This window comes from Protopterus annectens, chromosome 2.part0 (assembly GCF_019279795.1).
Source record: "Protopterus annectens isolate FY-2018-M chromosome 2.part0, PAN1.0, whole genome shotgun sequence".
Taxonomy (NCBI): domain Eukaryota; kingdom Metazoa; phylum Chordata; order Ceratodontiformes; family Protopteridae; genus Protopterus; species Protopterus annectens.
In genome coordinates, this window is record NC_056728.1 from 815,470,808 (window position 1) to 815,488,131 (window position 17,324).

At 43.7% G+C, this 17,324-nt stretch overlaps 1 protein-coding gene across 2 annotated transcripts in view; it reads left to right on the forward strand.

Moving 5' to 3' along the window:
* The window catches only part of PUM3 (pumilio RNA binding family member 3), a 907,478-nt gene that overhangs the window by 153,129 nt on the left and 737,025 nt on the right, over window positions 1-17,324 (forward strand). For both annotated transcript variants that reach the window (XM_044061088.1, XM_044061087.1), the window contains exon 6: window positions 13,691-13,784. In XM_044061088.1, the coding sequence (XP_043917023.1) occupies window positions 13,691-13,784 (94 nt within the window). The remainder of the gene's footprint in view (window positions 1-13,690; window positions 13,785-17,324) is intronic.

The following is a 17,324-nucleotide window of genomic DNA, read 5'->3' on the forward strand; positions in this document are numbered from 1 at the left end:
ATCTTTTGTGGGAGGATAAGACTGTATTGTCACCATCCAGAATTTTTGTACTCTTACAAACTTGTTCAGTACACTGAGATCCAAAATTGGTCTCCAGACCCCTGTTTTCTTTGGCACCAAAAATAGTCTTGAGCAGAATCCGGATCCTATCTGGTCTGGAGGGACTATTTGTATGACTCTTTTTCTTAGCAGCTTTGATATCTCTAATGCTGCTGCTTCCCTTTGACTGGGTGGAACGTCGGGTAAGTTTGTTGGGGGTGCAGGACAAAGATTGAAGGGAATATGGTAACCTCTGATTATTATCCTTTGTACCCAAGAGTCGGTGGTGATGGTTAGCCAGGCAGAAGGGTACAAGGAGAAACGACCCCCAACCATCTCCAGAGGAAAGGAGTTGGTCCACTCCTCAGGAGTGCTGGTAGGATTGGCCAGGAAAAGAGTCCCTGGAACCCTGGTTATGCAGACCCCCTCTGCCCCGAAAAGGGCGTCTTCCCTGTGAGTTTCCCCCTCTGCCTCTAGGGGAGAACTCTGCCTGTGTGTCATGGAAAGGACCCTGAGACATTTTGTATCATATCTTCCCACTCTTCTGGTTTCTGGAGAAAGCACATTGAGGGGAAGAATAAGGGGCACCCATGGCAGAAAGGGTCTTACCATCCTGTTCACATCTGGCCAGTGTGCTTTTAACCTTGGGTCCAAACAATGAAGAGGCTTCAATGGGAGCGTTGAGAAAGGAAGCCTTGAAAGGTTCCGCGAAATTACATAAGCGCATCCAGGTGTGTCATCTCAGAACAACTCCTGAACACGCTGCTCTAGTTGCTCCTTCTGATGCGTGTGATATCAGGCACATGGAGGAGTTAGATATCGATTCATTGGTGGCCATCTGAGAGGCCACTTTGTCACGGACCTCATCAGACACAGAACCAGCCAAAGTCTCAGAGAGCTCAGAAATTAAATCCCTTTGAAGCCTGGTAAAAGTGTGCCATATAATTCAGGGACCTGATTGCAAAGGTAGCTGATGAAAAAGTACGCTTCCCTATCCTGTCCAGAGCCTGGGACTCTTTGTTGGGCGGATGGACAGTCTGGCTTTCTTCTTTTGCCAGGTCCTTCTTGGTTGCGGCCGCCACCACCAGAGCATCTACAGGAAGACCTTTGGACCAATGGGGGTCAGTAGCAGAAGGGGACAAAATTTTATCTGACCTCCGGGGAATGGCCTGAGCGGTGTCAGGAGCCTTCCACGCACGCTGCACGATGAGCTGGACCAGTTCGTCAGCAGGTTGAGTAACCCAGGAGGTAGGGGGCCGGGCGCCAAAAGCCTGCAGGAACACAGACTCTTCAGAGGTCGGGTTAGAGGGCTGCCAGTCACCTCTCTGTTTAAGGATTTCAAGGATATCACCAAAGGATACCTCAGAGGGTGACTGAGGGGACCCTTCCCCATCATCAAAGTCTGTGTCTTCAGTAAGGGACTCCTCTGTGGAGTTCATGTGCTTCCTCTTGCACAAGCTTTTTTGATGAACTTCCTCAGAGGGAGAAGCTGGGGAAGATGACGCAAAAGTGGTTTCCTGTGGGAGTACATCCTGAGGCCCTTGCGCCCGGTGTCTGCTAGGAGCGACTTGTGTACATTGCGGTCCAGGGGAGTGCGGGGAGATTGATAGCACAGTACCAACAGCTGACGCCAAAGCCTTCTCCATTAGTTGGAAGGCCGGTCCACCTGAAGAGGGGCGAGTGTCCAGGACAAGGGGTTGGTGCTGAGGCTGGGACCGAAAAAATCGGTGTCAATAACCGAGTAGTCTGTTCTGGGTAAAGTGTCGGAGCCGATGTGGTAACAGTCTGTATCGACTGGATAGTCTGTGCCATTGGAGAAGTCTGAACCAAGGAGCCCCTCGGTACCGATAAGGGCATGCTAGTCGGTACCGAAATCGCAGATGGCACCGATGGCCTCTGTGCCGAAGGTCTAGGCACCGAAAGCGCTGGAGCCGAAAAAGTCAGATCCGAAGTGGAATCTTAGCCTTCTTGGATCTCTGTTGGTGGGAATCCCCAGCCGGGGACGAAGGAAGAGACTTGGCCTTTGTGTGTTCATCAGTCTTTTTCTTATGGGATCTTGGAGGGGTTGAAGCCTCCGACCCAGAAATAGCCTCTGAAAAAGGAGATTTAAGTAGCCCCTTCAATAACAATTTATTTTTCCTCTCAATCAATGTCCTGTTAGAGAAATTCTTACAAATTCCACAGGGTGGGTAAACTGATAAATGAAGCACACCCAAGCAATAGACACACAGGGAATGTGCATCTGAAGTAGGTAATTTATGGCCACAATCTGAACATCTCTTAAATCCTGGACTACCTTTTTTATTTGCCATGTTAGGAAAGAAGGATAAATCAGAAAGAATACCAGCAATGGTACAAAAAATACCTGAAGGTAAGGAGGAAAAGGGGTTTACCAACGATGGTAAAGAAGAAAATACCTCTCGTAAATAAGATGAAGGGGATTGAAAAGATAAGTGCTAAATCGCTAAATGCGATAAGGTAAGAGAAAACAATTTAGTAACTTTTTTCTGAGAGAAAAAGTTGTTTTAGACTAGTATGATAAAATATTGTACTTAGCTCAAGACAAGTAGCTTGACAAGACCGAATGGCGATGCGGCAAACGAAATCTGAGGTAACAGGGAGAGGGGAATTCTGGGTAAGAGTTTTAGCTCGAGCGTTTGTAGCTGGTGCGAGCTTGGAAGATGGCTGGCTCGTTCCGAGGTCGGATCCGATACCCACACGTAAGGAATGAACGAGGATTAACAATATCAGATTGAAAGTTAAGCAAATGGCCTTTACCATCACAGCAGGCTTGCAATTTGCCGCTGGTCTATATTATATGTTCGAAGCTTCAAAATTTCGAATCTCATATATTCGACAACATATGAGTGAAACTTGAAACCTTGAATATATAATAATAAAGTAAAAAAAAAAATACCTTACTGCTCTGAGCAGGGGGGCCAGCCCCCCCTGCACCCTCCACACCCCTACTTAAATATACCAACTCCAAGACCGGACTTCAGTGCAGAAAAGGGAAATTTTCCCATTCTGCACATATGGAGTCGTAGCCTTTCACCTTCAAACTTTTCAAAGTTCGATTGTATGATATTGACCATATGACATTCAAACTTTGAAACGTTCAGCAATTTAATAGGAATGCTTTGCCTCAGTTTGTGGTGGATGGCTCTGCTGTGGCCAAAACTTGCTCTTCAGACCACTTGTCTTTTACGTTGGATCCCTCTAGTGTAGCACCTACAGCTACTTTAGATCAGGCGTTGGCCACATCCTCTGCGGCTGTTTAGGCCCCTCAGTGGGCAATGGAGAGCAACTAGTGATGGTCCTGGAAGAGGGAAGTCTTCACCATTTAGATGTAATACTGTGTGTATCCCTGGAGAAGCTGCTGCCATTAACTGCCCTGTTGGCCCCATTTTTACTGTCAAAAATAAATGGAAAACTAAACACTTATGTACTCTTGCTCAAATTTCCCTGGGCAGGAATAGTTAGGGCAGACTAAGTGTCTAATTCAGGCTATTGATCCTTCTTATAAGGTGGTTTCTGTTAAAAGGAAAAGGGATGTCTCTCTTCTTGAAGAAATTCAAGATTCTGAATCTAGACAGGAAGTAGAAGGGGCAGATGCAGATTTTTTCCTCAGATTTCTGATTAAGATTCAGGGGAGAGCATAGTATCATATTCCCCTTTGTGTGGGTTTCTATTTCTCCAAGACAGTTTCCAGAATGTTCCAGTGTTTTCTGTAGGAAAGCACTGAGGCTTCTCAGTCCTTCAGAAAATACCGTGCATGCTACAAATGGAATTTCCAGAACCTTCCCCATCCCTCTTGTACTTGTCAACATTGGAGGATGTGTGCGCCACTGCTTGCAGTTTTCCTGATAGCATGCTGCCACTAAAAAAAGGCAGATAGATGGTATACATTTCTCCAATCTTAAGTTCTTGTATATTCATCCCAAATCTGACTGAACAGCTGTAGCTTTAGTTAATCCTACTATTGATAAACATTTAGTTAATTCCTATCTTACACTTTCTGACAAAGACAATACAATAATTGATAAATATGGGAAATTGTACATGCTTCTGCAACTTTGATTTTCAGAATTTTTTTGATTGTCAGGCTCAAATGTTAGTTTATTCTGACCAATTGTGAAAGTATGAAGAATGTTTTTGTCTGCAGTTTCTTGTGAGGAAAACTCTGCTTTAACTGGTTTAGTTTCTTCCATTTCATAGATCACTGTATGTGTGACTGATATTTCTTCCAGGGTATGGCCACTGGTACTGTGTTGAGGAGGTTTACATGGCTGTATTTTCAGAACCTCACGGATGACGTGAAAAATGGATTTTAAATTTTCCTTTGTATAGAGATTTAGTTTTTGGTCTCTGTGTTGCATAGGTCATCAAAAAATGTGATGAGATGGATTAGCCCTCCCTCTATATTTTCCACGGGATTCTTTACCCCTCAACCATTTTTTTTTTGCAAGAAATAAAATACAATCTCAGCAAAATGGTAAACATACATCTAAGAAGCAATAGCAAAGGTTTTCCCAAAAGAAGGTAAGAACCTCCAAAACAAAGGATAGTCTAACAAGTCAGAATGACTATTTAAGGGACCATTACTCTTTGGATTATCCACTGCACCAAGAGTGTTTACACATTTCCCAGCTCATGTTATAGCTCAGCTCAGGCTACATGGTATCCACTTTTCCATGTTTAGATGACTTGCTTATCTTTGCATAGTCATTTTCAAAATTTCACCCCCCCCCTGCTGCTTGGCAGTTAGTCATCACAGACACTTTGTACTTTGCTCGGGGAGCAGTGTTAGGAAGGAAGAAAATGCAAGGTGTTTGAGATACCAAGGACAGATGCAAGCGCACAAATACAAGAGAGACGCTTGCTTTAATCAAGACACTTAACTCTCTGAATGCGTTTTGGTCTCCTGGCGCTCTTCAAGTTGTTACAGACAATACCACAATCATGTGGTACATCAATAAGCAAGGGGAAACAAGGTCGTACCCCTTTTTCAATCTAGCATGTTTACTTGGAATATAGTTTTATAGCACAATCTGACTCTACAGGCATCTTACATCTAATCAGAGCAAAGATATATGGCAGACAAGCTGAGCAGGACAAAGGCAGACCCTCATGAATAGAAACTATATCTGAGGTCTTCCAAGATTTGATCCATCGGTGGAGAGTTACTCAAGTCAACTTTTTTGCATCGTCTTTGAACAGCTAGCAAATATCTGCTCCAGTACTCCATGTAAAAACACCTGGAAGACAAATGCCTTTTCCTTGCCTTGGACAGGAAAGATCCTGTATGCTTTTCCACCATTTCCCCTGATATCCAGGGTGCTTCTGAAGATTCAGAATGATTCCACCAAGATCATAATGGTGACTCCTTTCTGGCCCAGGCAACAGTGGTTCTCCCTTATTTTGAAAGGAAACAATGTCAGTTACAACAAATTCCGTCACTGAATGCATCTACTTACATGAGCAGGGGTGTTTGATGCACTGTGACTCCAGTTAACTTCAGCTGACTGCCTGGATGATAGGGCTTAATTCCCTGTAGGCACTTGTTTACTGAGGACATACAGCAGATATTAATGCAGGCAGGAAAGCCTGCTACTAGAAAAGCATACATTAGCAGACTGAAAAAATGTTCTAGTTGGTGCCAGGCCAACTGGTGCCAGTATGCTAACCAGGTCAGGAAGTGTCCATCTACCTTGGACAGATTACTTTGTCTGTAAAACCTTTGTTACATAAAATGCAGCAAAACCCTACCAAATTTATGAAGAGCTCTTTCTGCAAGGACCTGCTCATTTTTAATTAATTTAGTTACAGAAAATCTTGTATAGATGGTATCTGTGCAGCTGCCGCATTGGTTTCTCTATTCACTTTCTTATGACCCTGAGCTGGATGCAATCTCAAGGCGCCAGATCAGCCTTCATGGCTGTCATATTTTGTGGTATTCTTGTCATGGTGCCAACAAAGAGGAGATGATGGAGGCTCAGTACAACTGTTGAAGTGAACAGGCTGGATTATTTAAGAAATGAACGTTGCTTATTCACCAAAGCAATAGATTTTTATGATTGACGTCTTTTCACTGCAACACATCTCCAACCATCCCCCATCGTAGACAAGCTTTCCTTTGGAGGGATCTGGATGAATGTCCCTAAAGCCTGTATTGTCATATAGGTTTTTTGATTGTACGGAGGTGTGGAGTTCTGTGGAAGTTAGAGGAGGAGATTTTTTGACCCTTTGAGAATCTTAAAAGTGCTAAGCAGAAGTGTTAAAGACGTAACTTTTGTTTATCCCACTCCCACCCAGGTGCTGCATCTCTAATGTTTAATATAATCAAAATGTGGTTATTAAGCACCTAAAAATGCTAACTATAACTATTTTAAGGACCATTCTTCCTGAACATTTTCATTTGTTACCTGGCTTTTTAAAGCTGACCTTTGTGGCATATGCATACATTTAGCAATACACCTCTTTGAGCCTGTAAAGCTATTGTTTACCTGTCCAGTATTTTAAAATACCTCTGCATACTTTATATGGCTAATTGTTAAGAAGAAGAAAAAACTTTTTTTTTTTTTTTTTTTTACTCTGTTGCATTTTCAATCCCTTCATTATCCTTCTTAAACGTTAGCAACAAAGTGGAAATAATGCTTCCTCCCACCAATTTAACACACACAAAAAACTTCATTGTTTTTAGACATTTCTTGCAGAAACACAGTTCTCAAGTCCAAACTGAATCTTATGGAAATGATACTTTGTATTATTCTTAAATTTATTTCCTACTTTTACATTACTGCTGATGTTCATAGTGTTACACTGCTGCAGTCATTACACTTGGGTTATCCTGCCGTCAGTCGGCCAGTGTTCCAAAGTCTTGGTCCGGTGTCTGTTGCTGTCGCCTCCTCCCTGATGTCAATGCAACAGGGGTGTATAAGATGCAGCCGATGCCATTTTCTTCAGTCTTTCTTGCCGCGCGGTGCCCGAAGCAAAAGCAGTTCGCAAATGCTGGTCGGCAGTCTCCTGAGATTTTAATTCCGAATCCAGAACCCAAGTCTTCTACAAAGCTAAGTACCCCGTTGGGAAACTTTTTCTTGCCTCAGACCGATGTCAGTAAAAGTTAATAACTATTTCTTGTGGGAAGCAAATACCTCATAAGGATTTCCATTCCTATTGTATCCCATGCCTAGGCCCTAACCACAATGTTACTGGTTGTCGGTTTTGTGCTAGGTTTAACAAGCACACTATTAAACGTCTGATTTTTGCCCATTATTTTGGTAGAAAATTCAATTATACCAAGCCGTCGGAACTTCCGACGACCAGAATACACAAAAAACGCAAAGACAAGGATAGGCATCCGAGGACCAAAACTGACGACGAAGCCTCTTCTAGGTCAGTCACCGGTTCTCTGGTTTTCATCAAGGCGCCTTCGCAGCCCCTGGCAACCGCTTCTGTAGAACCACAAGCCGCCTCTGACTCCCACATGGAGATGGCTGGGCCTTCGGATGCACAAGCTCTTCAGCCTACCGAGACTAACCTTTCAGAGGGATCCGGAGTAGCTGAGCAACCCACAGCTACAGAGGGTGTCTTTAGACCCTACTCAGTTAAGCATTAAACCCTCAGCTAAGTCTAAGCCTCCTTTAAAGTCAAAGAAACAAATTCAGCATTCTCCAGGACAGGCCTCCATGCCTAAGAAACAAATGCTCAAAATGGCCGAAGACCTAATTACTCCGATCAGGGGGTCCCATCCCCCTCCTGATAAAAGGCCTAGACAGGATGCAGACTATGACTCATCCGACCAGGTGTCCATCTCTTCTGATTCATCCTCAGACTTAGGATACTCTTTACCCCCTTATGAGGATTCTGATGCTGAGGAATCTATTCCATCAGCCTCACTGCCTGAGGACTACTCCTTTGGGGAACCCCTACATACCATGAGGGAGCATTTCCACTGGGAAGGCCAGGATTACTCAGAATCCAATAAAAGGCTCAGAGACTTCCTTTTATTACCTCAACACAGACCCCTTGCTATTCCACCAGTGTTAGATATTGTCAATGATGTGTATACTGAATCCAGCTTAAATCCTGATTCCTTACCTCCAGCCCCTGTTAAACCTGACAGATACTACAGAGTCCCTGACTCTCATAAATTTCTGTATAAAAGCCCTGTCGCTGACCCTAAAACTATTTCTCGGGGACCCAAAGGGGTTAAGGCCTCATCAGCCAAGAATCCAGTTCCCTCTGACAGAGATTCCAGAACATTAGACAGATGGGGAAAGAAAGTATATACGTCTGCAACTTTAGCAATGAGAGCCTTAAATTGCCAGTTTCACATGCTAAAATATCAACAATTTTTACTGTCTCAGTTAAAACAAAAAAATGCTTCAAGAATCAGATCCTCCTAATTTTTAAAGAAATGCAGAATTTAATTGCATGCAGCTGAACAAGTGGGAAAGCATACTTTGCAATGTGGTTTTGATTCTCTAGAGGCCTCCTGCAGAGCAGCAGTTACAAGCTCTGTCATTAGAAGACATGCTTGGTTAAAAGAACATAAGTTACCAGATCATGTTAAAGCAAAATTATTGGATGCACCTTTGCAGCAGGATGTGCTATTTGGAGTTAAGGCAGAAGAGGTATTAAAGAAAATGGAGGACAAGGCAAAATCTATGCAAACGGTGAAGGATTTCTTACAGGTTCAGCCTCCTAGATTTAGCAGAAACTGGCCAACTAAGAATTGGTCCTTTCCAATTACAGACAGACCTCAAAGGGGAAGATACAGACTTCCAAGAGGTAGAGGTCAAACGCAAGGTCCTTACAGGCCTCGACAATGGGTTGCATCAGGCCAGAAAGAAGGGGAAGACAGGCCACAGCCATATAAAAAGCAGCTCCAATGACTTCCCACTACAACTGCCAAACAAATCCGTCTTGGCAGCCCCTTTGGGAGGAAAACTGGCACTCTTCTACCACAATTGGCAAATGATCACCAAAGACAAAATGGGTTCTCAACATTGTATTTCAAGGTTACAGGTTCCAGTTTCACACTCTGCCAAGGTTAAAAGGAATGCCAAATCTGCCACCAAATCAATGGGCAGAGGCTCAAAAACAAATTACAGAACTCATGGGTATGAGAGCTATTCAAAAGGTACCATCACAGGAGCAAGGACAAGGATTTTACTCAAGACTCTTTCTGGTACCCAGAAAGGACAAAGCCTGGAGGCCCATTCTGGATCTTTCATCTCTAAACACTTACCTGGATGTTCCGAAATTCAAAATGTTAACATTACAGCAGCTTCTTCCCATGCTGGGCAAGAAAGCTTGGCTCGTGACTTTGGACCTCAAAGAGGCATACCTGCATGTCCCTATCAGACAAAACTGCAGAAGATACCTCAGATTCATAGCTGGTTCAATGCGCTACCAATTCTCTGCACTGCCCTTTGGCTTATCTACTGCCCACAGGGTCTTCACAAACTGCCTGGCACCAGTAATTGCATTTTGCAGACAGAAAGGAATTCAAATTTGTCCGTACCTGGATGACTGCCTGATTCAAGCAGAGAGCAAGGACACTCTTCTAAAGCATCTGGCGTTTGTAAAAAAATTAAGTTTCCTGGGGTACACAGTAAACGAAAAGAAATCAAAACTAGTGCCCTCACGAGATTATATTCCTGGGTGCCAACTTGAACACAACGGCCCAGATGGCTTATCTCACGCCAGACAGACAAGGACAACTGACTCAATACTTTCAATTCATGGCAACAAAGACCCAGTTCCCTGCAAGAAAAATTCTGCAGGCCTTGGTTACATGGCATCCTGCATACTACTAATTCCATATGCCAGATTGCATATGAGGAAACTACAATGGTACCTAAAGAATGTATGGTCTCAACACTGTCAAAGTTTGGAAACGGTTCTACCACTGATCCCTTGCCTTCAACAGCAGTTTCAATGGTGGGCTCAAGCTTGTCACCTCAACAAGGGACAGCCTTTTACACAACCCACAGCCAGGCAAACACTGACAACAAATGCATCGGATTACGCCTGGGGATCACACATGGCAGGCAAATGTATTCAGGGCATGTGGACCGCAGAAGAAAGGCATCTTCACATCAATCAAAAAGAGATGCTAGCTGTACAAAATGCGATTATAGCTTTCAAGGACCTGCTGCATCCAGGACAACTACTCCTAAAGACAGACAACACCACAGTTATGTGATACATAAACAAGCAAGGGGGCACTCACTCCTACCCCCTATGCAGACAAACTATGACCTTATGGAACACAGCTATAAACCTTCAAGTTCATCTGTAAGTGCAATTCCTGCCAGGATAGAAAAACACACTGGCAGACGACTTAAGCAGAAACATCATGGATCCCCACGAATGGGAGTTGAATCCATTAATATTCAGAATGATAACACAGAAATGGTGGAGCCCGGACATAGATCTGTTTGCATCCCCAATAAACTGCCAGCTACAAAAATTGTGTACAAGGAGTTACCATCCACAAGCATGGAAAGTGGATGCCCTCTCATTCAGCTGGAAGAACCTACAAGTATACGCTTTCCCACCACTACCTCTCCTGCCAAAGGTACTCATAAAAGCCAGGCAGGAAGAGCCAAAGATGATCCTGATTGCACCATATTGGCCACGCCAGCACTGGTACCCAATCTTAAGGAGCTTAGCATAAGAACCACCCTGGATTTTGCCTCAAATCCCACATCTGCTGACTCAGCACAACAAACAAATACTACACAGCCAGCTAAAGACCTTAAACCTGGCTGCATGGAAGATTCCTTAGTCAAGCAAACGATGCCTCTCTCCAAAGCTGTTATGGATGTCATTCTGGAGGCCAGAAGGCCTAGTACCAGGAAAGCCTATTCGGATAAATGGAAGAGATTCTGTGCCTGGAACCAAGTTCACAGCCTTGACCCTCTTGTAACAAACATTAACTACAATACTTAACTGAGATGCTGGACAAAGGACTCTCCTTCTCATCCATCAAGATCCATGCCTCTGCTATCTCTGCTCATTACAACACGGATCCACCAATTTTCTCTAATCCTCTGTTAAAACATTACCTCAAAGGGGCTAAAAACATAAGACCGCCCCGTAGAGCCCCTAGTCCAACTTGGGACCTCAACTTTGTTTTGGAAAAGCAAACTTTACCTCCTTTTGAGCCAGCCAACACAGCATAATTAAATTATTTCTCTTGGAAAACTGCTCTGCTTCTGGCAATAACATCAGCACGAAGAGTTTCAGAATTACAGGCTCTAATGGCAGTGGAACCTTTCCTCATTTTCCACCAGGACAGGGTGTCTTTAAGAACTAACCCTACTTTTATGCCAAAGGTGGTATCCAGTGTGGCTCTAAACCAAACTGTTCACCTGCCAACTTTTTATCCTAAGCCACAGAATAAAGGGGAGAGACTACTGCACTATTTGGATATTCACAGGCAGTTACGCTTCTACTTGGACAAAACCAAAGCTTTCAGAAAATCTGAGCAATTATTGATAGCATATGCTGCAGGAGTACAGGGAAAAGCCATTTCAAAACAGACTATTTCAAAATGGATAGGACATTGTATACGTTTGCTGCACATACCACGGAAAACCTGTACCTAGCAGCATTAGATCTCACTCCACCAAAGCAACAGCCACTTCAACTGCCTATCTCGGGGGAGTACCTACCAAGAATATTTTGGAAGCAGCAACTTGGAGTTCTGTACACACCTTCACCAAGCATTACCATCTGCCTCTGTACTCTAAATCCAGAGCTGGCTTCGCCACTGCAGTGCTGCAGGGCCTTATAGCCATCCCTAATGCCTTGTATAGGACCAACCACCCCTCCTCAGTTTTGGGATTCTACCCAAGTGTAATGACTGCAGCAGTGTAACACGATGACCATAGTACAGTTTTGTACCTACCATAAATGTAGATGTTCGAGTGTAGACACTGCTGCAGTCCAGGTTACCCTCCCTCCTTCTCCTCTTACTGGCTGATACGTACCTGCATCTTCTACCCTTACTACCTATGGGGAGTATTTGCTGGTAGCTGTAAGTTGTTTTTTGCTTTTCTTATGTATGTTTTAGTAGCAATTGGAATTGCCTACATATTTAGAGGCACCTGACATCTGGGGCAAGAAAAACTGAAGAAAATGGTGTCTGCTTCATCTTATTAACCCCTGTCGCACTGAGTCAGGGAGGAGGCGACAGCAACCGATGCCGGACCAAGACTTTGAAACTCTGGCTGACTGCGGGACCGCCTGACGGCAGGATAACCCAAGTGTAATGACTGCAGCAGTGTCTACACTCGAACATCTACATTTATGGTAGGTGCAAAACTGTACTTTCTTCTTCATCATCTAGACCACCCAGTACTGATGTCTGGTTCATGTCCAAGGTACTCCTGACTTTTCTAGTCTGCTTCTGAGCTTTTTTCCTTTGGAATGATAGAAAATTGGGTATTCGCAAGTTCTGTCTATGCGCTTTGCTGTTAGAGAAATGAGAATCAGTCCCCTTCAGCTTGCTGGCTCACCTTTGATTCCCTCCTTAGCCTGTTCTTCCTCTAAAAATGCCTTTGATCTTCCAGGAAAAAAAATGTTTCAGGACACAGATATAACAACCTGAATCTCACACTTGCTTTTCAGCATCCTCTTATTGCAGGGATGAACTTTCTGAGTGTACGGTGAATAATTAATTATTTTCCACAAACAGTCTAGTGACCGCATTATTTTCCTTCCTGCACAACTTTGTCAGGAGCATGAGTTTCTACTGGTGTGACTGCATCTTCACTACTGTAGTTCTTGACTACTTTCTCATGGTCAAATTAGAAACATACACATGGTGAGCCCTTTCAGTTAAATCCTGCTGAAAACATTTGATAAAACATAAAATACATGAATTTATAACTGTATATATGTATATATATATATATATATATATATATATATATATATATGTATATATATATATATATATATATATATATATATATATATATATGTATATATATATATGTATATGTATGTATGTATATATATATATAAAAGCAACTTTAGCAAAAAAATATTTTATGTTAATGTTTCGATAATTGAATGTATTATTTTATTGGTTGGCTGTGTCATGTGCTATTATGCAATGGAAGACATACAATGAGATGTTTTTTAAAGCTGGACAATGATAAATGAGGAAGGGTGTATCCCGAAAGCCTTTATCTGGTTTAATAAATTAAGCATTCTACTGTTGTGAATTTTTTTCCTCTAGATTTCCTCATTGCTGACATCCAAGCAGTATGGTGACTAGCCAGTAACTGATGTCTACTAAAACTGCCAGCTTCCACGAACTCCTTTACTTCTGTCTCTTTTTTTATATAGAAAGGAAGCTAATCAACCTCTTCCTCAGAGTGCAGACATATTGGATTCTCTAGCTAAAAGCATGTTGTGCATTTACATAGATGTACATTGCTGCTTAGAATAAGCATATGAAGACTAATGTAAAGTAAAAACAAAATCCATAAATATAGTAATGCTGTGTATGAATCTTGGGTCTCAGAAGTCTATTGTGATGTTGAGTATGTTTACATAACTGTTTATTTTTTCATGATATTTCTGTACAGGTTGTCTCATACTGCATAACGTTTGTGTTCACTTTCAGATTGCATTTGCACATGATACAACCCGTGTTATCCAGTGCTATATACAGTATGGAAATAACCATCAGAGGCAAGAAGTTTTTGATGAATTAAAAGGTATTGATATTTGCATTCTATTTTGTGATTCTGTTTTTATATTGAAGTGGTTTTCAAATTTGAAAGTTGGGTTTTGCTTATTTTTTTTTAATCTCCTTGGCTGAGGTATACTTAAGTAGAATGTGCATATAAATTGCATATTGTTCTTTTCTGCATTTTTCCCTTGTTTAACCAACATTTACCTGTTTTTATGTTGACTTGGTCTGGGGATCTTAGCCTTGTAGTATCACTCAAAATATTGAGACAACTGTGAGTTGCTGCAGAATCTGAGATTTACACACACACACATATGTATGTATATACAAATAAATATGGATCTGTGTCATAAGATCAGAAGTTCAATAGACTGAAAACCAAAATATCTAAAGCATTTTTAATGCGAGGGGAGGCAAGTCCCCTGTGTCTCCCTCACCCTCCCCATCTGATTATGTATACCAACTCTGAGATCGCATAACAGTGGATAAAAGGGGCAAATGCCCATGTTCAGTATTTTGAGGTGTAGATGTTTTGTTTTTCGGTCTTTTGAATTTTAGCTCTTATGACCGAGACCTATGTATGTATCTGTATTTATATATTTGTGTATAGAGATATACATACACACTCTTTATACTGCATTTTACTGTTAGCTGATTGGGTTTATGTCTAGTTCATCTCCTATAATCTGTGCTGAATTGTGCAGTGGTGGTTTGCAGTGCCCTGTATAGACACCAGCACCTAGAGTTGTAATTTTCCATATAACACTACTTCTGCTATTTTCTGAAGTATCTATGCAAGTATAGAGCAGATAGTTTGTTTGCTGAGAAGAATTACCCCCTACAGTTTGTTTCAAATCAACACTAGACCTCTCCCCTGAGCCCAGCAACTCCTAATTTAGTTAATTGCAAAGCCCATGTGCATGCCCCTTTATCACAAAATAGAGGATCTGTAGCCATAGATGTGCACTTCTTTCTATCTGTATAGCCAGCCTGGTGAAAATGGGCATCCCAAGACACTCTGCTTGGGAATAAGGTGGTTTTCAGTAAACACACCGTCAGAGATGTAATTACACTGGGTTTACTTTGTTTCATTCTCATTTCATTGAATTTCATTTCACCTCAACCACTTCGCTGAAAACTCAAAATCTGAAGTAGCTTACTTCATTTGGTCTTCAACCTTTGGGTTAAGGATTTGTATCAAATCCCAGCCGGCAACTTCTACTACCATCAGCTCCAAACTCCTTCCCTTACCCATAATACACCTCCACTGCCTTCCATCCTCAGATCTCGTTTACCACAAATTGCTTTAGTATTGTGTCTCTTGAGCTCCAACTAGTTAGTGGGTAAAACCTTTGTGAGTAGCCTTTTCTAAGAATTTTGTTTTTGTCAGTTAGTGTTGGTGTAGGTCCCCTTTCTCCTCCCCTCGCTTGGTGCAGTGAGTTTTAGTGTTTTAGGATAGAGTAGTTTGTACTGTTGTGTAATGTATAGCTTTCTCTCCCCCCCCCTCCGTGTTTCTTCTACATACTAGTGTGTGTGTGTGTGTGTGTGTGTGTGTGTGTGTGTGTGTGTGTGTGTGTGTGTGTGTGTGTGTGTGTCAGTTAGAAAGAAACTCCCTGTTTTTTTCTTAAGGTATCTTTCTACTGTATTAGTATGGCTGAAAAGCTTGTTTTCAAGCGTTGCAGAGAGTGTGGCCATAAGTTATCCCCTGCAGATGGCCACACTGAGTGTTTTGTACTTGTGCGTGGCCCATCTGAGTGTGGACTGCAATATATGTGCGGGCTTCAACCCCAGTGCCATAAAAGATAGGCCAAGTTGGCCCTCAAAGGCCTTCTTCCTCCATCAGACTGTTACCTAGTCTCTGGCTTCGGTCACAGCAGCTGCTGTGGCTGCTCCTCCCTCCTCTCTTCCTCTGGTTTCTCCTCCCTCCCAGGCTGGGACTCGACCTCCTGTACCAAAGCCAGTGGTAGCAGAGCAGAAAAGAGGTAGAGAGTAGGAGAGCGAGTCGTAGGTGAGGGAAAAGAGAAAGAGGTCTCCGGACCTCGCTTCTCCTACTAAAACGCCACTGATCCGTGACTCCCCTCATCTCTGATCTCAGAGGTTCTCCCCGGAGCTAGAGGAGACATGCCCAGCATCTTTGGCCTCGCTGCCCCGACCTGCTGGGTTGGAGTTTGTGGCCTTGTCGCGGTCCACCTGGTCCTTGTCTGACATGGATCTGGATAAAATGATGATAGGATTTATCCGTACACAGATCCAGATGGGGATCTTGCCAGCCCCCCCTCCCTTTTTCCAACCTGTATCTCCTTCTCCAATCTAACCTTCGGGTTCGGAGTACTCGTTTCCGAGGTTGGCTTTGGTCAGGGGGTCGGCGACAATGGCACCTGCTTCCTCGATGCCAACAGCTGCCTGGAAAGTTTCAGATCCGGTCAGCTCGGATCCGAGCTGCTCTCTGAGATGGAGCTTTGGTGTCATATCCGAGAGTGGATCCTTTTTCATTTGCTCCAAATTTGTCGGGCCAGGTTCCCTTCCTCGGAGCCCCGTCCACCTCGGGCCTGGCTCAGATTCTGCCAGACCTGGGGAGACCAGCCTCCTTATTGGTTTCTCAGGAGGTTCGCTCTCCTTCGGCATTCGACGTGGTAGAAAGGATTCACTCTGCTGGATAGAGATCCCTGACCACCCCTTCGGACTCGTCACAGACACCCTCAGCTCTGTCTACAATCCCCATCATTTTACCAGAGGGACAGCCCATGCTAGAAGAGCCCCAGACTGTTCCCCCCAAGGAACAAGTGGCTTGCAAGCTCCCCCCGGTGTGCCCCACCAGAGAGGTACCTCGCAAGCATATGTGCAAGAGGAGGCACTTGAACTCCCGAGGGTCCCTCACTGAAGACATGGACTTGGATGATGGAGAGGGTTCCCCTAGGTCACCTCCTGAGGATGTCTCCTTTGGAGACATCATGGAGATCTGCTCCAGCAGGGAGGTTGGTCTGCCCCTAAACCTTCTTTTGACGAGTTTGTGTTCCTGGAGGCTTTCGGCACGGGCCCATCTACTTCCTGGGTGTCCCCTCCCGCAGATCCTTTGGTGGATCTGGTCACCTCGTGGACATGGAAGGAACCGGACACCATGGAACCTATCCAAAAAAGACCTGATAAGATCCTAAGCCCCCCCGTCGACAGAACAGCTTGGAATAAGGGCAACCCCGTAGACGTCATGGTGGTAACAGCAGCCACTAAGAAGGAACTTGCTCAGGAGAGTTCCTCGGTCCACCCTCCTGACTGAGAGTCGCGGTTGATGGACCGCCCAGGGAAGTGGGTGTTGGCTTCAGTTACCTTTTCGATTAGAGTGCTGAACTACTTGGCCCATGTCACCAGACTCCAATGCGACCTGGTAAAGGAGCTGGAGGAGTCTCCCCCCAAGTCCATGTCGTAGGAGGACTAGGCTTTGTTCTTTGCGAGGATGGCCTCTTTAAAAGCAGTATCTAACATGTCCATGCGACTCATCTCACATACAACGGAAGGAGCAGCTAGGGTGGCTGGATCCGGCATGTCCATGAGGTGCAACGCCTGGCTC